Genomic DNA, 25,365 nt, shown 5'->3' with positions numbered 1-25,365 from the left:
GGTCAAGGTATTTTGTGCAGTTAGCATCGGTTGTGTTAAACTTATGATCCGTTTATTTTTTTTTCTCCACACAATGGCATGAAATCATTGTGTCATAAACCTCCTGAGTCAAGAAAGAATGGGAACGGACTTGCAACTTTTAAGTTAGCTGCTAAGGTGTGTGTTACAATGGCCTAGCATCAACACTCTCCATAGGGTGAATAAGCACCTACCTACAGTAGTACAGCTGAGACCACCTCTATAATTCTTTATTTTCAATTATGTAGAATAACCGTTTTTTGGTTAAATCATGAAAATCACCAAAGAATGTTAAATAAATTAGACATATCAAATGAATGGAATGAAGTAATTTATTAAGGAAATGCAGATTGCATTTTGAGTAACTACCACATGCAAGCAGCACAACATACTGCTAGAATACAAAAATGCAATGTTGTATATGTTTACTTCAGTACCAACTATGTCCAATAATACTTGAACTTATGACCATTAAGTGTTTTAAAACAACCCAGTGTCTTTGTAGTAACTGGGAGAACCTTCTGGAGTGATAATAGAAGAGAATTATCAGAATAAACACACATTACTGTCCTAGAAGGTAGTTGGTTATGTTTATTACAAAGTTTTGTGCTCTCCAAACCATTATTTACACCAGTTTGTAAATAATTTAAAAGTTCTCCTAGATTAAATAATAAAAACTGGAGAGGGTGGTTCCTTACTATTATAATCCTCAGTTATTTCCGTAAAATCAGTCAGCAAGAGCGAGGTTCTTTGATTGAAGTTTCTCTAGTTCCTGTGAGATATTTGTTTCAATGACGTCACACTGAGCCAAGCAAGTCTGCAGCCAAAAAAGGAGAAATTTCATGCTTCACTATAAAATGTAGAGGCTTTTTCATATACATTTAATAGAGGCCATCTGGATCATTCTACATGTTTTGCAGGATATTGCTTTCTATTCTTTTGTTTTTAAAAGTTAGATTTTTTTTAAATGAAGACAAAAAATGTCAAATTAATCAGTTTGTGCCCTGGTTACCAGAAATAAGAGGACAGACAACTTCTTTAGTATTACTGACTTTTTTTTTTAAACAGATGCTCAGAATATCATTTCGGGGGGGGGGGGTCTCGGGCCTCATGGGCACTTTTTAAAGCTTGCCCGCAGCCAACAGTGTGGACAATGTTGCTCGCACTCTCTCAATATTTAGTTTAACCACTGTGATTACATGCTTATGCAGAGCTCTCTTGTGCCATACGAATTGAAAAGTTCAGACAGGATATGTAAATGTATTGCCTAGCCAGACCCAATATTGCAGCTACCAGTCTCAGACTAGTAAGTGCAGCATCAAATTTGAAATATCCAGACTCTTGGACTATTTTTTATGCATGTTACGTTGATTGGGAATTTACATCTAAACATAGAAAATAGGTGCAGAAGTAGGCCTTCGAGCCTGCACCACCATTCAATAAGATCATGGCTGATCATTCACCTCAGTACCCCTTTCCTGCTTTCTCTCTATACTCCTTGATCCCTTTAGCCATAAGGGCCATATCTAACTCCCTCTTGAATATATCCAATGAACTGGCATTAACAACTCTCTGTGGTAGGGAATTCCACAGGTTAACAACTCTGAGTGAAGAAGTTTCTCCTCATCTCAGTCCTAAATGGCTTACCCCTTATCCTTAGACTGTGTCCCCTGGTTCTGGACTTCCCCAACATGGGGAACATTCTTCCTGCATCTAACCTGTCCAGTCCAGTCCCGTCAGAATTTTATATATTTCTATGAGATCCCCTCTCATCCTTCTAAACTCCAGTGAATAAAGGCCCAGTCGATCCAGTCTCTCCTTTACAGATATGTGAAGAGAAAAAGGATTAGTGAAGACAACCATAGGTCCCTTGCAGTCGGACTCACGTGAATTTATAATGGGGAACAAAGAAATGGCAGACCAATTGAACAAATACTTTGGTTCTGTCTTCACAAAGGAAGACACAAATAAGCTTCCGAATGTACTACGGGACCGAGAGTCGAGAGAGAAGGAGGAACTGACGGATATCCTTATTAGGCGGAAAATTGTGTTGGGGAAATTGATGGGATTGAAGGCCGATAAATCTCTGGGGCCTGATTGTCTGCATCCCAGAGTACTTAAGGAAGTGGCCCTAGAAATAGTGGATGCACTGGTGATCATTTTCCAACAGTCTATTAATTCGGGATTAGTTCCTATGGACTGGAGGGTAGCTAATGTAACACCATTTTTTTTTTTTTTTTTAAAAGGAGGGAGAGAAAACGGGTAATTGTAGACCGGTTAGCCTGACATCAGTAATGGGGAAAATGTTGGAATCAATTATTAAAGATGAAATAACAGCACATTTGGAAAGCAGTGACAGAATCAGTCCAAGTCAAAATGGATTTATGAAAGGGAAATCATGCTTGACAAATCTTCTGGATTTTTTGAGGATGTAACTAGTAGAGTGGACAAGGGAGAACCAGTGGATGTGTATTTTGACTTTCAAAAGGCTTTTGACAAGGTCCCGCACAAGAGATTGGTGTGCAAAATCAAAGCACATGGTATTGGGGGTGATGTACTGGCGTGGATAGAGAACTGGTTGGCAGACAGGAAGCAGAGAGTCGGGATAAACGGGTCCTTTTCAGAATGGCAGGCAGTGACTAGTGGGGTGCTGCAGGGCTCAGTGCTGGGACCCCAGCTCTTTACAATATACATTAACGATTTGGATGAAGGAATAGAGTGTAATATCTCCAAGTTTGCGGATGACACTAAACTGGGTGGCGGTGTGAGCTGTGAGGAGGACGCCAAGAGGCTGCAGGGCAACTTGGACAGGTTAGGTGAGTGGGCAAATGCATGGCAGATGCAGTATAATGTGGATAAATGTGAGGTTATCCATTTTGGGGGCAAAAACACGAAGACAGAATATTATCTGAATGGCGGCAGATTAGGAAAAGGGGAGCTGCAACGAGACGTGGGTGTCATGGTTCATCAGTCATTGAAAGTGGTCCTGCAGGTGCTAAAGAAGGCAAATGGTATGTTGGCCTTCATAGCTAGGGGATTTGAATATAGGAGCAGGGAGGTCTTAATGCAGTTGTATCGGGGCTTGGTGAGGCCTCACCTGGAATATTGTGTTCAGTTTTGGTCTCCTAGCCTGAAGGACGTTCTTGCTATTGAGGGAGTGCAGCGAAGGTTCACCAGACTGATTCCATGGATGGCTGGGCTGTCATATGAGGAGAGACTGGATCAACTGGTCTTTTATTCACTGGAGTTTAGAAGGATGAGCGGGGATCTCATAGAAACATAAGATTCTGATGGAACTGGTCAGGTTAGATGCAGGAAGAATGTTCCCGATTGTTGGGGAAGTCCAGAACCAGGGGACATTGTCTTAGGATAAGGTGTAGTCCATTTAGGACTGAGATGAGGAGAAACTTCTTCACTCAGAGTTGTTAACCTGTGGAATTCCCTGCCGCAGAGAGTTGTTGATGCCAGTTCATTGGATATATTCAAGAGGGAGTTAGATATGGCCCTTACGGTTAAGGGGATCAAGGGGTATGGAGAGAAAGCAGGAAAGGGGTACTGAAGGAATGATCAGCCATGATCTTATTGAATGGCGGTGCAGGCTCGAAGGGCCGAATGGCCTACTCCTGCACCTATTTTCTATTTTTCTATGTTTCTTACTAGAGCCTTGGTTCCCTAGTACTTCCGGAAGGTTATTTGTGTCTTCCTTCGTGAAGACAGAACCAAAGTTTTTGTTCAACTGGTCTGCCATTTCTTTGTTCCCCATTATAAATTCACCTAAATCTGACTGCAAGAGACCTACGTTTGTCTTCACTAATCTTTTTCTCTTCACATATTTCTAGAAGCTTTTGCAGTCAGTTTTTATGTTCCCGGCAAGCTTCCTCTCATACTCTATTTCCCCCCCTCCTAATTAAACCCTTTGTCCTCTGCTGAATTCTAAATTTCTCCCAATCCTCAGGTTTGCTGCTTTTTCTGGCCAATTTATATGCCTCTTCCTTGGATTTAACACTATCCTTAATTTCCCTTGTTAGCCACGGTTGAATCACCTTCCCTGTTTTATTTTTACTCCAGACAGGGATGTACAATTGTTGAAGTTCATCCATGTGATCTTTAAATGTTTGCCATTGCCTATCCACCATCAACCCTCGAAGTATCATTTGCCAATCTATTCTAGCCAATTCACATCTCAAACCATCAAAGTTACCTTTCCTTAAGTTCAGGACCCTAGTCTCTGAATTAACTGTGTCACTCTCCATCTTAATAAAGAATTCTACCATATTATGGTCACTTCCCCAAGGAGCCTCACACAAGAAGATTGTTAATTAGTCCTTTCTCATTACACATCACCCAGTCAAGGATGGCCAGCCCTCTAGTTGGTTCCTTGACATATTGGTCCAGAAAACCATCCCTAATACATTCCAGGAAATCCTCCTCCATCATATTGCTACCAATTTGGTTAGCCCAATCTATATGTAGATTAAAGTCGCCCATGATAACTGCTGTACCTTTATTGCACACATCCCCAATTTCTTGTTTGATGCTGTCCCCAACCTCACTACGACTGTTTGGTGGTCTGTACACAACTCCCACTCGTGTTTTCTGTCCTTTGGTATTCCACAGCTCCACCCATACAGATTCCACATCATCCAAGCTAATGTCCTTCCTTACTATTGCGTTAATTTCCTCTTTAACCAGCAACGCTACCCCACCTCCTTTCCCTTTCTGTCTATCCTTCCTAAATGTTGAATACCCCTGGATGTTGAGTTCCCAGCCTTGGTCACCCTGGAGCCATGTCTCCGTGATGCCAATTATATCATATTCATTAATTGCTGCCTGTGTAGTTAATTCGTCCACCTTATTACGAATACTCCTCGCATTGAGGCACAGAGCCTTCAGGCTTGTCCTTTTAAACGCACTTTGCTCTTTTAGAATTTTGCTGCAATGTGGCCCTTTTTCATTTTTGCCTTGGGTTTCTCTGCCCTTAACTTTTACTTTTCTTCTATCTTTTGCTTCTGCCCCTATTTTACTTCCTTCTGTCTCCCTGCGTAGGTTCCCATCCCCCTGCCATATTAGTTTAACTCCTCCCCAAAGGCACCATTTACACACCTGCTTCCAGGTTGCAGAATTGACCGAATTGAAGTGAAACATCCACTGTTCATAGCTTGAATTGTAAATGTTTGTTTCAAACTGTAACATTGACATAAACCTGGGAAGTGTAAACGATTTACAAAACTTATTACATGCCACTAAAAATATTTCCATGAAGTTTATTCAGTGTTTAAACACTCAAGGCAGTTTTGTTCTATCAGTATCGTTCCCTAGAATCTGCATGGTCCGCTGGTCCCGCGCAGCCCGGGACTGGCTTTTTTTCATGTTAAAGTTCATGCATACGCGAACCTGTGAAGGGGCCGGACACCCCCCAAAAAAATTATGGGGAACATTGTCCATCAGTCAAATTTTTCAGTGATACTTACGACAAGAGATTTATCTGTATGATAAAAATTGTAGTTACAATGCAAGATAACTTGAAGATGCTATCACTTAAATAAGATGCTAACTACACTTGAAATAAACGGATGGTTTTGGGTCTGACTTTCAGAAACTAATTACAGATGAGGAAGACCATTTGGCCCATCTTAGATTATTCAACCAGAATGACACTATAGTCTGCCCATTTCAGTATTTAATTGTTGAAGTTATTCCAGGTTTTTCATATCCAAGTGTATCCATGTGTTAAAAACTCTGAAGAATTAAGAACTTCCTCATATCAGTTCTAAATTTACCTTTTAAAAGTTTCAACACGTTTCCCCTTTTTCTACTCTTGCAATTTGAAGTAATATTCCACTTTCGTTTTCCATTCCCTTAACTATCTTATCTACCTCCAAGATCACCTCGGATTCCTCTTTTACAGACTGAAAAATCCAACTTCTCCAGTCTTACCGTAGACCTCTGACACTAGGGATCAGCCTCACGGCTCTCCTCCACAGACTCCAATACCCGATTGTCTCATTTGTTCAGAGAAGGTTCACTAGGTTGATTCTGGAGATGAGGGGGTTGACTTATGAGGAAAGGATGAGCCTCTACTCATTGGAATTCAGAAGAATGAGAGGTGATCTTATCCAAAGATTATATTTTATGAGGGGGCTTGACGGGGTGGATGCAGAGGATGTTTCCACTGATAAGGGAGACGAGAATTAGAGGGCATAATCTTAGACGAAGGGGCTGCCCATTTATGGTTATGGAGAGCGGGCAGGGAAGTGGACCCGAGTCCATGATCGGATCAGCCATAATCGTATTAAATGGCGGAGCAGGCTTGAGGGGCTATTTCTTATGTTCATCAGCGACCAAAACTGGACACAGTGCTCAAGGTTGGGTATGGGCTGACTATAGCATTGTATAGTTTAATCACTACTTCCTCTACTATTCTGGCTATGTAGCTCAACATTTTATTCGCTCTGTTGCTAGCTGCTCTGCATTGGCTGGCCATCCTGTATGACCATACAACATCCTATATATATAACAAAAGCAAAATACTGTGGATGCTAGAAATAAACACAGAAAATGCTCCTTTAGCTATTTCCAGTCTGTATATACATATCACTTGCACATTAAATTGTGAATTCTGAGTAGCACTTTCTGAACAAGACAACATGCAGCACAACCTAGTAACAATCACTGATTGCTGGAGAAAGCTATCCCTTAAATCTCCAATATGCAAGACTCACCTGTATGTTCTTCACTAGACCTTTCCTTCTATGTCTGCAGTCACTAAAGTCATCAGGCAAACTCTGAAAATAAATTTTAAATGTGTTATTTGTCAGGTATAAATGGTGCAATCCACACAAATCTGAACTATAGTGCTGTTTAAAATTAAATTTAAGTTTGGAATTTCTTGAAATGGAGGGAATAATCCAGTATGCTACATGGTCTTCTGATCAAGTTTGCTAAGATTATGTTCCAGGACTTTTCAAATGCATGTACCTTCAGACTAGGTTTTCACACAATACTAGTTGTGACAGGAGCCAAACTAGCATTGATTGCATCTGGAAGGAGTATAAAACTGAAGACCTCTACCCAACATGCTTCAAAAAATGAGGATCCTTTTCTCGATTGTTCATCATATATGATGAGTAGTTTTTAAACTCATCAGTTTCATATTTTCCAAGAAAATTCCACAATTTCAAGTTTGTTGAGTAACAAGTATACATGGTTTAGTATAAATGCAAACTAAAAATATAAACAATTATATCAAGCCAAGATCACAATTAGCAAGTAAAGACATTTCCTACCCTGCTGAATATACTGCTGGAGCAAATTATGTAACTTCTGTATTGATGTATAACTTCAATCTAACATTTCTAAATCAATTAACTAAAGTTAAATGGCAAGATTCATTGCAATCACTGTTAAAGGTCTTTGTTGCAAGAAGTATCCAGAAGGATGACTTTTTTCATTCAGAATGTCATAAAATAATGCATTTTAAAAAGCACTACATTTTAATGAAAAATAATCAGATTAAAAACATTGTTTTAATAGTAGAGGAATCCTCTGAAAATAAAATACAATGATTGATTTACTGCATAGAGGATTGGAACCTTGTTTGATTATCTCAATCACTTTACTGGATTCACGTAATAACATTTATAACCCACACCCCCAAGCTGACCTGATAATGCTTTGCAATAGCTTATTCTTTATGAATTATGGGTAATTCTGCAATGGAGACACAAATCATAGGACACGAGTCAGCCTCTCAACAACATTTACATGCCTTTGCTCCATATCCCTGGATATCCTTACCTAATAAAAATATATTGATCTCAGTCTTGAAAATTTTAATTAGCCCACATTTTTTGGGGGGAATAGTTCCAGATTTCCACTACCCTTTGTGTGAAGTGCTTCCTGATTTCACTCCTAGAATGGTCTATCTCTAATTTTTTAACATTATGCCCCATTGTTCTCGATTACACAATCAGAGGAAATAGTTTATCTACTCTATTGAATCCCTTTATCAATTTAACAGCCTCACTTAGATCTCACCTCAACCTTCTAAACTCAAAGGAATACAAGCCAAATTCATCTGACCTGCCCTCAGAATTTAAGCCTTCAAACCCAGCAAAATTCAGATAAATCTGAGCTGTACACCCAGCCATCCCCCAAGGCCAATATATCCGAAAAGTGGTTCCCAAAACAACACACTACTCCAGATGGGATCTAACCAAGGATCTGTACAAATGAAGCATTACTTCCTCATTTTTGAATTCAGTCCTTTGAGATAAAGGCGAACATTCCATTAGCCTTTTTGATTTCAGTGATCGGTGTACATTTACACCCAAATCCCTTTGTTCCTCTACAGCTCCTAGTCTCTCACCATTAAGAAAATATTTTGACTTGTCCTTCATGGATCTAAAGTAGATGATCTTACACTTTGCACTACATCTGCCAGTTATGCCCACACACTTTGTCTATGTCCCTTTGCAATTTCCTGCTCCCATCTATAGATAGATCCAAACTAGGTTTGTACTACACAATTAAAATTTTCACATGCACTTACACAATTAAACTGATACCTGGATTGAGAATAGTTCTTGTGCTTTCCTCACATGCCATTTTTTTAAAAATTGTCAAATGATCTCCATTGAAATAAAAAAAAATGGTGACATTGTAAAGTCGTATGAACCATATTTAAACAGACAAATGCTACTTAACTAGATGCATTTAACAATGATTAGACCTGCACTCATTTACATCCTTGTGGAATCCTTGTTTTACTTTATTGTATTTTGAACATAAGAGAAACAGGAAGTTGATATAGATTTCAAAAATAAATTCCAGAAAATCAAAGTGCATAAATAGCTGATTAAAGCACTACTGGTTCAAATATGTTAGCTGTTTTATCAAGCTACGTAATTTAAATTTTGACAAATGTATTTTCTGTATCTTGTCTTGGATTAAAATTTGCTGATCCATTTCAATTTAAGAAAGTTTAATTATCAACTTGCAAGTCCTTCAAAAGTAATTACTGTATACAGAAGTTCTGGATTGACCATTATTTGAAAAAGCAGGATGTTGAAATAAGGTTTTTTAAAAATTGTGAACTAATCTTCTTACAGAAATAGAAAACATTAAAATTTAAACTGTCAATGCAAACTGGAGGAAAAAATCAAATTTCTAGCTAATCCCCAAAAACAGCAATTATGTGGTTATTCCATTTATAAGCAGTTGTGGATGTCTGTCATTTTCTGTCTTACCCACCATAGCATCAATCTGTTCAAGAAACTTCATACACTGTTCAGATGTGCTCTTCACTTTCTTCTCTAATTTGCTTAATGCAGCAGATTGAAGATCCCGGGCTAGGAACCCCTGGGCGATGCGAGAAACAAAATCTCAGCTCAAAATTTGCTTACCCAAGAACATCATGTTCCACATATCCGATATTGCAAGTTAAATAAAAACGCTTACCATTTCAGGAAACTATCAAAAAATGCTATTTAGGCTGGTGGAGTGGCATAACACATTGAGGCACGAGCACAGTGTGGTATGACAGCAGTTTATTCCCATGGAGAGTCCGCCTATTCAGCTGTGACACAAGAGGGAGGCAGTAATTGGGCATTTCATTACTCCAAGTATACCCCCGGTTGCTCTCCCACTTCTCTATGGTAGTGGTTACAAAACCTTTGTAAGGCATTGCCTCTCTACTCTCTCAATCGGGAAACTGTGCAAGGAAACCTGTAAGAGAAGTTGGGGGGGGGGGGGGGGGGGGGGAGAGCGGGGCGGGGTAACTATAAAGTAAACTATACATTTACAATTAATCCATTTCCATGTTATTAGGCAGAAGCACAAGGGTTTCATCCTGTACAGCAAATATCAATCACAAGACTGTATGGCCTTATCTGCAAAGTACCCAGTGAAGCTTTTTTCAATGCCATTTTGTTAATTATGTGTGAAGCTTAGCAGTGGAGTGAGCACCATTGTCTAAACTGTAGACATTTTTACAAAAAGCTACTCAAAACTTTACCAAGTCTGTAATACTTCATAAAAATTCTTGACACCCTAATACATTTAAAATATAATCATGCAGAAAGATTGTATGTGGTTTTATTGAACTCGTTATGGTACCTATATAGTTAATCCTTAACTTCAAACAATGAATTATACAGTCAACCTCACTAAGGAACCCCTTCAAATGAAAATACACTATCCTCCACATTTTATTTTCTTCCTCTAGTACTTTAAACAAAACCAGTTTGCTGAAGTTTCCTCTCCTTACCACCCCTCACACCCCCCATTTATATTGGGGTAGGCACTTTATCCAAGAGGTAATTCTTCATGAGTTTAGATAGTAAATATTGGCATGTTATTTGACCATGGAGGCATAACAGCTGAGTTCAGTCCTGTCCTCATCTACATTCATACATTTACCCAGTAAGCGTGATACTTTGGCTGGTCTTTCCTCTCCCTAGGCCAGGAATTGAGGCCAAGTGCAATGCCCCTAACATCAAGGTTGAGATTCATGACCAGCATAAAGGATTCAACCTGGAACTGCCAGTGAGCCAAAATATAGGGGCAACAGTGTTTACAGAGTGATTGGGTAGCATCACAATCCATCCCAGTCCAGCAATGTAGCTATTTTCTTTTGGGGGGTGGGGGTGGGGAAAAGGATAACAAAAAGAGAAAGTACTTTAAAAGCCAATAAAAAAATAACTCACATTCTGAATGCCTTTCAGCTCTGCATTAATTTCTTCTAGTTTATGTGATAACTGTTCTGTGGATTTTTCCACCTCCTTTAACTTCTTTAATTCAGCTTCCTCCTCAGGACTGTTCTGTGAGTTGAGAGAGAACAACCAAATCAGGATAAATTGGTTCATAAAGGACTTGGTTAAAAAAAAACTTGCTTTATCACACTTCTCAATGCACTACATATAGAACAAATTACTTTTGAAATACATAACAAGAATTACGAGGAGTAGGCCCTTCGAGCCTGCTCCACCATTCAATAAGATCATGTTTGATCTTCTATCTCATCTCTACGCTCCGGCATTATCCCCATATCCCTCAAATCCCTTAAATACACTCAACAACTGAGCATCCACAGCTCTCTGGTAGAGATTTGCTAAGATTCATAATCCTTTGAGTGAAGAAATTTCTCCTCACCTCAGTTCTAAATGACTATCCCCTTATTCTGAGACTATGACCTCTAGTTCGAGACTTCCTAGCCACGGGAAACATCCTCCCAGCACCTACCTTATCAAGCTCCTTAAGAATTTTGTATGTTTCAATGAGATCACCTCTCATTCTTTTAAACTCTAGGGAATATAGGCCTTGTCTGCTCAATCTCTCCTCCTAGGACAATCCCCTATCCCAGGTTCAGTCTCGTGAACATTTGTTGCACTCCCTCCAAGACAAGTATATCCTTCCTTAGGTAAGGGGGCCAAGACTACAGCACACCAGAGGTGGTCTCACCAAAGCCCTTCTTTACTCTTATACTCCAATCCCTTTGCAATAAAGGCTAACAAACCATTTGCTTTTCTAAATGCTTAATGTACCTTTATGTTAACTTTCTGTGATTCGTGTACAAGGACACCCAGGTCCCTCTGAATACCAATAATTCCCAGTCTCTCACTATTTAAAAAATATTCTGCTTTTCTATTTTTCCTACCAAAAAGTGGATAACTTCAAACTTCACATGATATTCTATCTGCCATGTTCTTGCCCACTCACTTAACCCGCCTATATCTCTTTCCAGCCTTTTTTTGTCCCCCTCACAGCTTACTTTCCCACCTTGTATTGTAACCAAATTTGATACGTTACACTCGGTTCCCTCATCCAAGTCATTTATATAGATTGGAAAAAGCTGAGGCCCAAGCACTGATCCTTGCATTACTCCACTAGTTATAGCCTGCCAACCCAAAAATAACCCGTTTATTCCTACTCTGTTTTCTGTCCGATAACCAATCTTCAATCCCAATCCAATGAGCCCTAATTTTGTGTAATAACCTCTTGTGTGGCACCTTATCAAATGCTTTCTGAAAATCCAAATACACCACATCCACTGGTCCCCCCTTATCAACCCTGCTAGTTACCACCTCAAAAAACTCGCTAACAGACTTGACAAACACAAGTTCCCTTTCATAAATCCATGTTAACTCTGCCCAATCATATGATGATCTCCTAACTGTCCTGTTACCACATCCTCAGATTCTAGCATTTTCCCCGACTACTCACGTCAGGCCAACTGGTCTGTAGTTCCCGTTTTTTCTCTCCCTCATTTCTTGAATAGCAGGGTTATGTTTGCTACTTTCCAATCTACGAGGACCGTTCTAGAATCTAAGGAATTCTGGAATATCAAAACCAATGCATCGACTATCTCTGTAGCCACCTCTTTTAAAACCCCAAGGATGTCGGCCCTCACTCAGGTCCAGAGGATTTGTCGACTTTTAGTCCCATTAACTTCTCCAGTACTATTTCTTTACAAATACTAATTTCTTTAAGATCCTTGTTCGCACTATGGTTCCCCACTATTTCTGGAATGTTTTTTGTGACTTCTACCGTGAAGATAGATACAAAGTATTTGTTAAATTTCATTGCCATTTCCTTACTCCCCATTATAATTTCTCCTGTCTCTGCCTCCAAGGGACCCACGTTTACTTTCACTAATCCCATCCTTTTTTACATACCTAGATACTTTTACAATCTGTTTTTTTTTGTCTCTTATTCTCATATTCTCTATCAATTTCTTGGTCATTCTTTGCTGAATTCTACAATCCTCCCAATTCTAAGGCTTACTATTCTTTTTGGAAACATTCTCTTCCTTTAATCTAATACTATCTTTAACATCTCGTTATTCACTATTGTTTTGTAGGCCACTTTGCACACAGCAAGATCCCATAAACAGCAATAAAATGAATGACCAACACATCTATTCTTTGTAGTATTGGTTAAGGTAGGACAGTTAGCCAGGACACTACCCAAGAGAATTCCCTGCTCTTCTAAATGTATCCTTAAAGTTCCTTTGAACCAGTAGAACAAGCAACAGGGCCTCAGCTTAACATCTCATTTGAAAGATGGCAACAATGTAATACTCCCTTAGTTCTGTTTTGAAGTGTCAGCCCAGATAATGGGGTCTCAATACACAATCTTCTGACTCAGAAGCAAGAGTGTTACAAAATAAACAAAAAGCAAAACACTGCAAATGCTACCAACTGAACCAGCCTGCCACTATAGCCCGGAATTTGTAGTTGTAATGACAGCAAAACTGTCAGTGATCGCGGTCATTACAACTATGAAACTGACAGCAACTTCTGCAGTACGCACATGTGCAGTTAAAGGCAGAAATGAAGAAGTTGATGTCCCTGCTCCACAGAGCTTGCTGTTGAATGCCCTGGAGCTAGCCATCAATTGAAATTACTGAACTGATGAAAACTTCCCTTTTTACCCTGGAATATCGCTGTTAAAAATCCCCCAAAAAGTTAAGCCTTGTTGAATGAAGTGTAACCAGGTTTTTAATGGCCCGTTTTGACCCTTAAAAACTAATTTTATATTATATTATGATAAAAATTCCATGGTTTTAATATAATTTTTGTTTAAAGTTTATATTTCAGCTTCTACCTTAATCTCATGTGTATGTCCCAATCTTTAGCTCGCTCTCTGTAAAATGATAAAAAAAAGTGAAGGAAAATCAGTGTATTTTACTTCCTAGTTTGCTGTCTGAGAATTCTTCAATTTGATTTGCTGCTTAGCCAGCTTGATAACATCACTGTTGCTAGACACTGGAGATCCCCGAGACTTGGTGTCAGATTCAAATTAATGTTGGAGAGGTGAAATTGATGCTACAGAGATCACTAGATCTTTATGGGCTGCTTTCTTCGCAGTCAGCCGCTGACTGCAAAATCCAGGCCCTACGAATTAAGTTACCCTAAAATATCCAAATTTGTCAGAAGAGACAAGGCCAGAATGTTGAACTACCAACATCTGGTGCTTAACTTGAGACTCACAAAAAAAAGTTGACTTTGTGATATCATTAGTTCTTCGACCAAAACAATCATATTATTTGAAAGAATGCCAAATATGTAGCATCCTGCTGATGGATTACCAAAAAAAAAATCAATCATGTTAAAATGATAAAAGTCAGACATTTTTCAGATTATATAAATGTATTATGCATATTGTACCAGTTGGCATCAACTATTAAGTAATTTTTGCAGTAACTGTACACAAGGAACAGCTGTGTGGATTGAATTGGACATTACATAATTCGTCAAAATATAGAGCAGATGCTGGGTATTTCCCTACAGAAGAAGGGAAAATGTCACAGGCCAAATCACCCAAGAATACCCTCGGAGTGATAGAAGCCTTGGAGCAGGCAATTTGTCTGCTCTGCTGGTAGAGAACATGGTGCATGTCCTGGGAAACCCAGGTAAAGGAAGGAGAAAACAAAAATACAGTTATACATTTTTAAAAAAGGGAATATATAAATTCTACTGGGAAAGTTCAAAATGCAAAATCTTACAAGATTTTCTCAGACATTTAGTTGGAAAATGTCTTTGAAACGGAAAAAAATAGAATTTTACCTTTTTACCAATCATCATTATTTTACAGCCATTTTTAACACCAAGAACAGACAAGGGTTGTTCCATTTCTTTAAGCGATTTACCTACATGACACAGAAAATAAAAAACATTAAAATGTTGTTAATTGCTTTGACACATTTTGGGAAGCAATATTGGATGCTTGAGGATGATGAATAAAATGCCAGGAGGGTGCAAAGTAACAGGTAATTGTTTGGGTAGCGAGAGCTGAGTGATGTGCCCCAGAGATCTATGTTAGGACTGCAACAGTTTCTAATTTACACAAAGAACTAGAATTCAAAAACTAAACACAAATCGGTCAAATTCACTGACAAAACCAAACTAGAAGGACAATCGCATTAGAAGATACAGCCAAGGACTGACAAAGGGATCAGATAAAAAATGTAAGTGAGCAGTGGAAGGTTAAATTTAATAGATATAATTGTAAAGTAGTTCACATAGGAACAGAAAATCCCATACTCCACGAATTATACTGAAACAGCCACGGATGAAGTTGAATGAAATGTAAGGCTATTAAGAGATGGCGTGTCATTTCAGAGCACTCAACAAAATAAATAGAATGCTGAACTGTATAACTAAAACAGTACAGTACAACTCGAAGTCAAGGCTAAAACTATAGTGCTCTGGTCAGTCTGCACCTTGAGTGCACCCAAGCTAGATTATTAAGCACTGTGTCTATTGCTGGGTCACAGACATTCAAATTCTGTTGACAGTGCACAGAAAAACCATGATATTGTTCCCTAGAGTCAGAGAACTAAATTGAGGAAAGTGGAAAAACTTGGGATTTTCAGCCTTAATATGAGGCAACTAAGAGATATATTAAATGGTATACAAAAAGTAAATCCAGTACATTTATTCATGTTAAATCATGAAAATAAGGCAAGTGAACACAAACTGATAAAAGACAAACTTACTACTGAAGTCGAGAAGTTATTCACATACAGTATGATCAACATATGGGTGGCATAGTGGAAGCGAAGAAATCCACAATCATCAACTGAATGCAGTGATAGATGACTATAGATTCCTCCTGGATAAACAAGCGACGATGGGTCCAATGGCTTTTCTCATCCCTATCCATTTGTAATTTAATGTATTAGTTATAAGTTTTTAAATCTGAATATATAGTGAGTTCTGCTCTATACAGTCCCAGCTATTATGGATTTGTTAGCATTGTGAGAGAGTTCAAGAATACTCAATAAAATAGTAAAAACTTTCAACTGTGTTAGTTATGAAAGACTATCTTAAGTTTGTGGAATTTCTGTTTTCAGTAATAAGTGTGCAACTGAACTGAACTTATTTTCCACTTTTTGGCATTCAGTGTCTCCACACACTGGTCCAATTCCCCACACTTACCATACTACTAACTTATCTGAATATAGTGAGGTTGGTGATGGCATTAAACAGGAAATTAGGGATGCGTGCAATGCATGGGTGACTTTAATCTACATATAGATTGGGCTAACCAACAGGTAGCAATACGGTGGAGGATTTCCTGGAGTGTATAAGGGATGGTTTTCTAGACCAATATGTCGAGGAACCAACTAGAGAGCTGGCCATCCTAGACTGGGTATTGTGTAACGAGAGAGGATTAATTAGCAATCTTGTTGTGCGAGGTCCCTTGGGGAAGAGTGACCATAATATGGTAGAATTCTTCATTAAGATGGAGAGTGACACAGATAATTCAGAGACTAGGGTCCTGAACTTAAAGAAAGGTAACTTCGATGGTATGAGACGTGAAATGGCTAAGATAGACTGGCGAATGATACTTTAAAGGGTTGACGGTGGATAGGCAATGGCAGACATTTAAAGATCACATGGATGAACTTCAACAATTATACATCCCTGTCTGGCATAAAAAATAAAACAGGGAAGGTGGCTCAACTGTGGCTAACAAGGGAAATTAGGGATAGTGTTAAATCCAAGGAACAGGCATATAAATTGGCCAGAAAAAGCAGCAAACCTGCGGACTGGGAGAAATTCAGAATTCAGCAGAGGACAAGGGGTTTAATTAGGAGGGGAGAAATAGAGTATGAGAGTAAGCTTGCAGGGAATATAAAAACTGACTGCAAAAGATTCTATAGATATGTGAAGAGAAAAAGATTAGTGAAGACAATTGTAGGTCCCTTGCAGTCAGAATTAGGTGAATTTATAATGGAAAACAAAGAAATGGCAGACCAATTGAATAACTCCTTTGGTTCTGTCTTCACTAAGGAAGACACAAATAACCTTCCGGAAATACTAAAAGATCAAGAGTCTAGCGAGGAGGAGGAACTGAAGGAAATCCTTATTAGTCAGGAAATTGTGTTAGGAGAATTGATGGGATTGAAGGCCGATAAATACCCAGGGCCTGATAGTCTGCATCCCAGAGTACGTAAAAAAGTGGCCCTAGAAATAGTGGATGCATTGGTGGTCATTTTCCAACAGTCCATAGACTCTGGATCAGTTCCTATTGATTGGAGGGTAGCTAATGTAACCCCACTTTTTAAAAAAGGAGGGAGAGAAAACAGGGAATTATAGACCAGTTAGACTGACATCGGTAATGGGGAAAATGTTGGAATCAATTATTAAAGATGTAATAGCAGCACATTTGGAAAGCAGTGACAGGATCGGTCCAAGTCAGCATGGATTTATGAAAGGGAAATCATGCTTGACAAATCTTCTAGAATTTTTTGAGGATGTAACTAGTAGAGTGGACAAGGGAGAAACAGTGGATGTGGTGTATTTGGACTTTCAAAAGGCTTTTGACAAGGTCCCACACAAGAGATTAGTGCGCAAAATTAAAGCACCTGGTATTGGGGGTAATGTATTGACGTGGATAGAGAACTGGTTGGCAAACAGGAAGCAAAGAGTAGGAATAAACGGGTCCTTTTCAGAATGGCAGGCAGTGACTAGTGGGGTACCACAAGATTCAATGCTGGGACCCCAGTTATTCACAATATACATTAATGATTTAGAGGAAGGAATTGAATGTAATATCTCCAAGTTTGCAGATGACTAAGCTGGGTAGTGGTGTGAGCTGTGAGGAGGATGCCAAGAGGCTGCAGGGTGACTTGGACAGGTTAGGAGAGTGGGCAAATGCATGGCAGATGTAGATAAATGAGGTTATCCACTTTGGGGGCAAAAACAGAAAGGCAGAATATTAACTGAATGGTGCCAGATTAGGAAAAGGGGAGGTGCAACGAGACCTGGGTGTCGTGGTACATCAATCATTGAAAGTTGGCATGCAGGTACAGCAGGCAGTGAAGGCAGCAAATGGCATGTTGGCCTTCATAGCAAGAGGATTTGAGTATAGGAGCAGGGAGGTCTTACTGCAGTTGTACAGGGCCTTGGTGAGGCCACACCTTGAATATTGTGTACAGTTTTGGTTTCCTAATCTGAGGACGGACATTCTTGCTATTGAGGGAGTGCAGCAAAGGTTCACCAGACTGATTCCCGGGATGGCAGGACTGACATATGAAGAAAGACTGAATCGACTAGGCTTATATTCACTGGAATTTAGAAGAATGAGAGGAGATCCCATAGCAACATATAAAATTCTGACTGGATTGGACAGGTTAGATGCAGGAGGAATGTTCCCAATGTTGGGGAAGTCCAGAACTAGGGGTCACAGTCTAAGGATAAGGGGTAAGCCATTTAGGACAGAAATGAGGAGAAACTTCTTCACTCAGAATTGTGAACCTGTGGAATTCTCTACCACAGAAAGTTGTTGATGCCAGTTCGTTACATATATTCAAAAGGGAGTTAGATATGGTCCTTACGGCCAAAGGGATCAAGGGGTATGGAGAGAAAGCAGGAATGGGGTACTAAAGTTGCAATGATTAGCCATGATCAAATTGAATGGTGGTGCAGGCTCAAAGGGCCGAATGGCCTACTCCTGCGCCTATTTTCTATGTTTTTATGTCTATAACTGCCAAAGAATTGCCATGGGTAGCTGTGTACTAGCTACATCACACAAGAAGCTACATCAAGACTGCTTGAACTCAAACCAGATAGGAGCCTCAGAACCAAGACAAGAGAATTTCATCGAGACTGTGAGTCTGCATTCAAATTCTGGTCCTGATTATGAAAGAATGTTTTGCTAACCCACAACATCCAGTTTGTGAATGTGTTTTTTTCTGTCCAATAAACTACAAAACTATTTTATATTTAAGCACAAAATATTATTGGTTGAAGTACCCATGACAATACTTTTGACAGTTATCATTGCGTTTCAGATGAGCCCAACTCTTGAGTGCACAGAATATATAGCCATAATGGGAACTAGGGCAAATTATTTTGTACATTTCCCATTCTAACAGGAGAATGTATACCTTTAAAGATTAGCTTCTGCAGTTGCTGGGGTACCCCAGTGACTTGAGCAATAACCGTTGCCATGTCCTGTAATGTAGGTTCACTCCCTTCCTGTTCTGCTAAAATTTCAATTTTGTGTTTTGAACTGCCTAAGAATGAAACACAAATCCACATCAGTAAACATGTTTACATCCTGTTCCTATTACATTGCAGCGCTTTTTGAAAAGGCATATTGCAGCACCATAATCACAGTAGGGAGCAGATGAGCATACTCCCTGTTCATATAATTTGTATCCAGTTTTATTATTACACACAGCATACACAATGAGATTTAGCTCTTCTGTTGATTCAGATTGCTTTTCTCTATATATAAAACGTCCCTATATTCTTACGCCACAATTATTTATCGGCTATATGAAATGCACAACTTTATTCAGTTTTCATTAATATAACCTACAGACCGTTAAAAGGTTAAGCAAAGGTTACTCTGCCCCTCGATCGCTGCAAACGCAGATTTATCGTATTGCAGTGGCCGGGCTCGGCTACAAAACGATTGAGTCCAACTAACTCCCTGCACCCGCATTTTGCAGCGGTGGACCCGGACGGGCTCAGTCTGCAAACACAGGCGGGGGTCGCACCGCCTCCCTGCGCCTTGTGCTGAATGCCGGTGACTCTCCCGCTCCGCTCCTATTAGCGAACGCCCGGCGCCAGCTGCCTGAAAGCCGCTATTGCTCCCCATCTGATGGAGGCAGCAGACGGTGGCTAGCCGGCCATTACCGTGCATCAATGTGAGTCCCACCGCGTCGCCAGCCATCACTCCTCTGCCTGCACCGCCACCCGGCAAACTCAACTTCCGCTCCGCAGCGGAAATGGTCAGCTGCGCGGACGTGAAAGAGAACGGAAGCGGGTGCCATCTTTGTGCGGGGCTGAATGGACCTGGGCCGGTTATGGATGTGGGAGGAGCTTGGTACTCGGGCGCCATCTTTGTGCGGGGCAAGACAGCCCTGGGCCGGTAATGGATGTGTGGGAGGAGCCCGGTACTTGAACGTGTGAGACTCTGTAAATAAACATAATTTAAAGGATTAGCTGGACCAGTAGCTCGGGTAGTTGAACTGAGCCTTCGGACTGTGTTGTGTGAACTATCCGGAGTTGAGATTTTGTTTGAGGCTGAATGGTGCCACTCTGAGAAGACCGAGCGAACCTTCCTCCTCCCCACAAACCAGGGAGCATCACTGACAATGGATCCAGGGACAGCTTGCTCTCCTTCATAGAGCAACGTGTGGTCGCAAACCAGAAACAGAATTCATAAAATACAGAAAAATATAGGCAATTCGTCATACTTTAAAAAGTTGTATTTATATTTAACCGCATTATGTAAGGGGACATTGATGCACTGACCAGCAATGTCTAGTCGTCATTACAAGCTAACGATGAAAATTATGTGTCTACACTTCATCAGTTTATCTTAAGAACATAAGAAATGGGAGCAGGAGTAGGCCACCTGGCCCCTCGAACCTGCTCTGCCATTTAATAAGATCATGGACTCAGCTCCACTTCCCTGTCTGCTCCCGTTAACCCTCTACTCTTATCGCTCAAAAATCTGTCTATCTCCGCCTTAAATATATTCAATGTCCCAGCCTCCATAGCTCTCTAGGGCAGAGAATTCCATAGATTTACAAACCTCAGAGAAGAAATTTCTCCTCGTCTCAGTTTTAAATGTGTGGCAAGTAAACCAATTAAATGGTACTTAATACCTCCCTGGCCAGTTGTTCAGGTTAAATTAGACCCTACGAAACATTGATATTCCATCTTACACTAAGTGGAGCTGAGTTCTATCCATCAACAAGACCACTTATTTTCAACTGCAGCAGTGCCCACCTTTGCTGCTGAAACCCCCATCCACGTTTTTGGTACCTCCAGACTTTCTTGCTCCAATACAAAAGCAAAATACTGTGGATGCTGGAAATCTGAAATAAAAACAGAAAATACTCAGCTGAGTCTTTCCAGCATTTTCTGTTGTTATCTCTGGCCCCAAAGCTTTCTTTGCTGGCCTCCCCCTCCATAAATTGCAACTTGTCCAAAAATTAGCCTGTATTTTGTTCTGCACTAAGATTTGCCCCTTACTCCTGTTCTTATTGATTTATTTTGATTCCGTGTTTCCTAATGCTTTAAAATTAAAACCTTTATTCTCGTCTATAAATCCCTTTGCGACTCCACCCCACCCTCTCTGCCATCTCTTCACATGCTATATCCTTGTGTAAAGCTGTTCGAGAAACTTTTTTCTAGTTCTGGTCATGTGGCGCACAAACGTCACGCGTGTTGTGATTATGTTTATAAATTACTTAATAAGAATATTAAATTGTGATGTTCGTAGGAGGCGCAGACACTTTCCTCTCCCCAATATAATGACAGTCCCTCTTTATCCAGTCCATTTGAAAATAATCTGTCGAAGTTAAAATGTAATTGTAGAAAGACCAGCGAATTTCCTCAGAGTTTCTGCCGTTCCGTTGCCGCAACTTCGCCGAAAGTGCGGCATTAACGGGGGTTCCGGCGAAGTTACGGCGGCGGAGCGGGAGCAACTGTGAAAATTCCTGGCGATATTCTGCACATTTATTCTAAATCAGGACGTGAAGAGGCGGAGGTATTTCCTGCTCCGTGCGGTCGCTATAAATGACACGGAACAACCCTGTTTCTGTGGCAACAAGGATTCCAAACATTCGGTGTAATTTAACGAAAGATCTGCGCCAAAATTTCGGTCGGATTACGCTACAGCTCCCAAATATATGAATAAAATGACCAACATTTTCAAACTAACAGGCGGCATGTCGGTATGAAACGTAACAGATTGTGATGATCAGATGAAAGAAAGTCAAGCCTCGGCTGGCTGTAACTGCCTGTGGAAAGGAGAGGAAAGGTGGCTGAACATTGAGCTGCCCCAGGTCCCCGCCCGCCCCCTGCCTCAGCCCTCACTCTCGGAAAAGCCATCGCCGAAGGTTCTGCCGTTTTCTTTCAGAGGCAACCATTGATTTAAAATGTGCAGATGGGGTTGCACCGAAGTAAACACGGTAATTCATTTTTATGTGTTATTGCACGCGGACTACAATCACCAGGAGTGTTTTCGTTTCTATAGTTTTTAAAAAATCTGCATAAAGGAAGGTACACAGTTAAAGGGTGATAATCGTGTACACTGCGGTCACAAGGTAATATTTCTGCACACTGTGGAATAGGAGTAGTAAGCTCACATATTGCAGGATAGGGAAGACTAATCCTTTACACTAATCCTGCAGGGGAGAGAGTAATAATTTAAAAAACAAAAAAGGCAAGAGATTCTCTTTTTTATATGGGGAAGTTGAATGCAAAGGCAAAAAGTGGCGATGAATTTGTACAATACATTGGTTAGGCTGCAGCTGGAGTACTGTGTGCATTTTGTGCATTCGGCTACAGAGAGAATATCGGAGATAAGGCAGAATTAGATAACAATTGGTGAAGCTAAATACTAGAGAGAAAGAGCAGGAAAATGGGATTACTGTAGCTAGCTCCAATGACAAGAGATACCACGAACAGAAAAATGATGGGCCAAATAGTCTCCATCTGCCTGGAAATTTCAATTATTCTATAAATAATGAGAGGAGTTAATCATCTTATACACTTTAGGAGAGAGGGTAATAGTCGTGTACACCATGGAATGAGAGAGGGTAATAGTCCTGCACACTATGGAATTTTTTTTTATTCGTTGATGGGATGTGGGTGTCGCTTGCAAGGCCAGCATTTACTGCCCATCCCTAATTGCCCTTGAAAAGCTAGTGGTGAGCCGCCTTCTTGAACTGCTGCAGTCCAAGTGGTGAAGGTACTCCAACAGTGCTGTTAGAGAGTGAGTTCCAGCATTTTGACCCAGCGACAATGAAGGAACGGCGATATATTTCTAAGTCAGGATGATGTGTGACTTAGAGGGGAATGTGGAGGTGGTGGTGTTCCCATGGACCTGGTGGAGGTCGCGGATTTGGGAGGTGCTGCCGAAGAAGCCTTGGCGAGCTGCAGCAGTGCATCTTGTAGATGGTGCACACTGCAGCCACGGTATGTTGGTGATGGAGGGAGCGATTGTTTAAGGTGGTAGATGGGGTGCCAAACAAGCGGGCTGGTTTGTCCTGGATGGTGTCTGTTATATATGTGGACTTGTATTTACTCTGTACAGCCACCAGAGAGCTCATACCCTGGAGTCCCAAGGGATCCCATAATCCTTTGGGAGCACAGGTATTTAAGGAGGCTTCACAGGTTGGAGAGGCACTCTGGAGACCTGCAATAAAAGACTAAGGTCACACATCACTTTGAGCTCACAGTATTCAGTCTGACTCTTTCTCCATACACAACTGGCGACGAGATAGAGTTAGCGAATCCAAAGATGCAGAGAACAGTCGGCATCCTGGAGAAATTTTCAAGGGAGATGATTGGGAAACTTTTGTGGAGCGAGTCGACCAATATTTTGTGGCCAACGATCTAGATGGAGAAGAGAGCGCTGCCAAATGAAGGACGATCCTCCTCACCGTCTGTGGGGCACCAACGTATAGCCTCATGAAGAATCTGCTCATTCCAGCGAAACCCAGGGAGAAATCATACGATAATTTGTGCACACTGGTCCGAGAGCATTTGAACCCGAAGGAAAGCGTTCTGATGGCGAGGTACCGGTTCTACACCTACAAAAGGCCTGAAGACCAGGAAGTGGCGAATTATGTCGCTGAGCTGAGACGCCTTGCAGGACATTGCGAATTTGAAGGACATTTGGAGCACATGCTCAGAGACTTTTTCGTACTTGGCATTGGCCACAAAACCATATTTCACAAACTTTTGACAGTAGAGACCTCAACCTTGAGTAAGGCCATCGCGATAGCCCAGGCGTTCATTGCCACCAGTGACAATACGAAGCAAATCTCTCAGCACACAAGTGCTGCTACAAGTACTGTGAACAAAGTGATGCTTTTTTTCGAATCGTAACGTACAGGGCAGGTCACACATACCTGCAGCTGCATGTGCGCAGATGACTCAGAGTCTACCATCAAGAGTAATGAATGCAAGGCCATTAACACCCTGTTGGCGCTGCGGGGTGATCATTGTTTCCATTCATGCAAATTCAAAGAGTACGTTTGCAAGGGCTGTGGAACAATGGGACACCTCCAACGAGTGTGCAGGCGAGCTGCTAAGCCTGTTAAACCTGCAAACCACCATGTTACAGAGGAGGACAGATCCACGGAGGATTACGACGAACCAGAGCCTCAGATAGAGGAGGCAGAGGTACATGGGGTGCACACATTCACCACGAATGTCCCCCGATAATGCTGAACGTTGAACTAAATGGACTCCTGGTGTCAATGGAGCTGGACACGGGTGCAAGCCAGTCCATCATGGGCAAAAAGACTTTGGAAAGATTGTGGTGCAGCAAGGCCTCAAGGCCAGTCTTAATTCCAGTTCGCACGAAACTAAGAACTTACATGAAAGAGCTGATTCCTGTAATCGGCAGTGCCACCGTAAAGGTTTCCTATGATGGAACGGTGCACAAGCTATCACTCTGGGTGGTACCGGGCGATGGTGCCACGCTGCTCGGCAGCAGCTGGCTGGGAAAGATACGCTGGAACTGGGACAACGTCCGAGCGCTATCGCCTGCTGTGTGCCCGGGTCTTAAACAAATTTTCTTCACTATTCGAACCAGGCATCGGGAAATTCCAAGGAGCAAAAGTGCAGATCCACCTAATTCCGGGGGCGCAACCCATCCATCACAAGGCGAGAGCAGTACCGTACATGATGAGAGAAAGGGTAGAGATCGAGTTGGACTGGCTGCAAAGAGAGGGCATCATTTCACCGATCGAGTTCAGCGAGTGGGCCAGTCCTATTGTCCCAGTCCTCAAGGGAGACGGCATCGTCAGAATCTGTGGCGATTACAAAGTAACTATCAATCATTTCTCCCTACAAGACAAATACCCACTACCAAAGGCCGACGACCTCTTTGCAATGCTGGCGGGAGGAAAGACATTCATGAAGCTGGATCTGACCTCAGCCTACATGACGCAGGAACTGGAGGAATCATCGAAGGCCCTCACCTGCATCAACACGCACAAGGGTCTTTTTGTTTATAACAGATGCCCATTTGGAATCCGATCAGCAGCGGCGATATTCCAGAGAAACATGAAAAGTTTACTGAACTCAGTCCCGCATACCGTGGTCTTCCAGGACGACATCTTGGTCACAGGTCGGAACATAGTCGAGCACCTGTAGAACCTGGAGGAGGTTCTTATTGACTCAACCGTATGGGGCTCAGGTTAAAATGTTCGAAGTGCGTTTTCCTGGCACCTGAAGTGGAGTTTCTGGGAAGGAGGATTGCGACGGATGGCATCAGGCCCACCAAAGCGAAGACGGAGGCAATCGAGGACGCACCGAGGCCACAGAATGTGAAGGAGCTGCGGTCGTTTCTGGGACTCTT

The 25,365-nt window shown here is 41.2% G+C and overlaps 1 protein-coding gene across 2 annotated transcripts; it reads right to left on the bottom strand.

The window, feature by feature from the left end:
• Nucleotides 1-332: 332 nt before the first annotated feature.
• On the bottom strand, nucleotides 333-19,749 carry bag1 (BCL2 associated athanogene 1). 2 transcript variants are annotated; one of them, XM_070880007.1, is made up of 7 exons: nucleotides 19,674-19,749; nucleotides 18,917-19,045; nucleotides 14,586-14,668; nucleotides 10,725-10,838; nucleotides 9,271-9,378; nucleotides 6,741-6,803; nucleotides 333-835 (listed from the first exon to the last, which is right to left on the bottom strand). In XM_070880007.1, exons 1-7 carry the CDS (start codon nucleotides 19,708-19,710, stop codon nucleotides 746-748), a joined length of 624 nt encoding a protein of 207 aa, XP_070736108.1. In that variant the 5' UTR covers nucleotides 19,711-19,749; the 3' UTR covers nucleotides 333-745. The 2 variants fall into 2 exon arrangements, with proteins under 2 accessions (XP_070736108.1, XP_070736109.1); XM_070880008.1 differs by lacking the exon at nucleotides 9,271-9,378.
• Nucleotides 19,750-25,365: the final 5,616 nt, after the last annotated feature.

Source organism: Pristiophorus japonicus, chromosome 5 (genome assembly GCF_044704955.1).
Source record: "Pristiophorus japonicus isolate sPriJap1 chromosome 5, sPriJap1.hap1, whole genome shotgun sequence".
Classification (NCBI taxonomy): domain Eukaryota; kingdom Metazoa; phylum Chordata; class Chondrichthyes; family Pristiophoridae; genus Pristiophorus; species Pristiophorus japonicus.
The sequence above is the reverse complement of the archived record's forward strand: the minus strand, read 5'-3'. Positions and strand labels throughout refer to the sequence as shown.

What these genes read in the sequence shown, in the direction of transcription:
- bag1 (XM_070880007.1), bottom strand. Translation starts at nt 19,710, where the DNA reads ATGGCTGGCGACGCGGTGGGACTCACATTGATGCACG. An exon ending in TAATGATGATTGGTAAAAAG is followed by an intron (nt 10,839 to 14,585) that starts GTAAAATTCTAT and finishes CTCAACTCACAG; the next exon opens with AACAGTCCTGAGGAGGAAGC. An exon ending in GTCTAGTGAAGAACATACAG is followed by an intron (nt 836 to 6,740) that starts GTGAGTCTTGCA and finishes TTTTGGCTGCAG; the next exon opens with ACTTGCTTGGCTCAGTGTGA.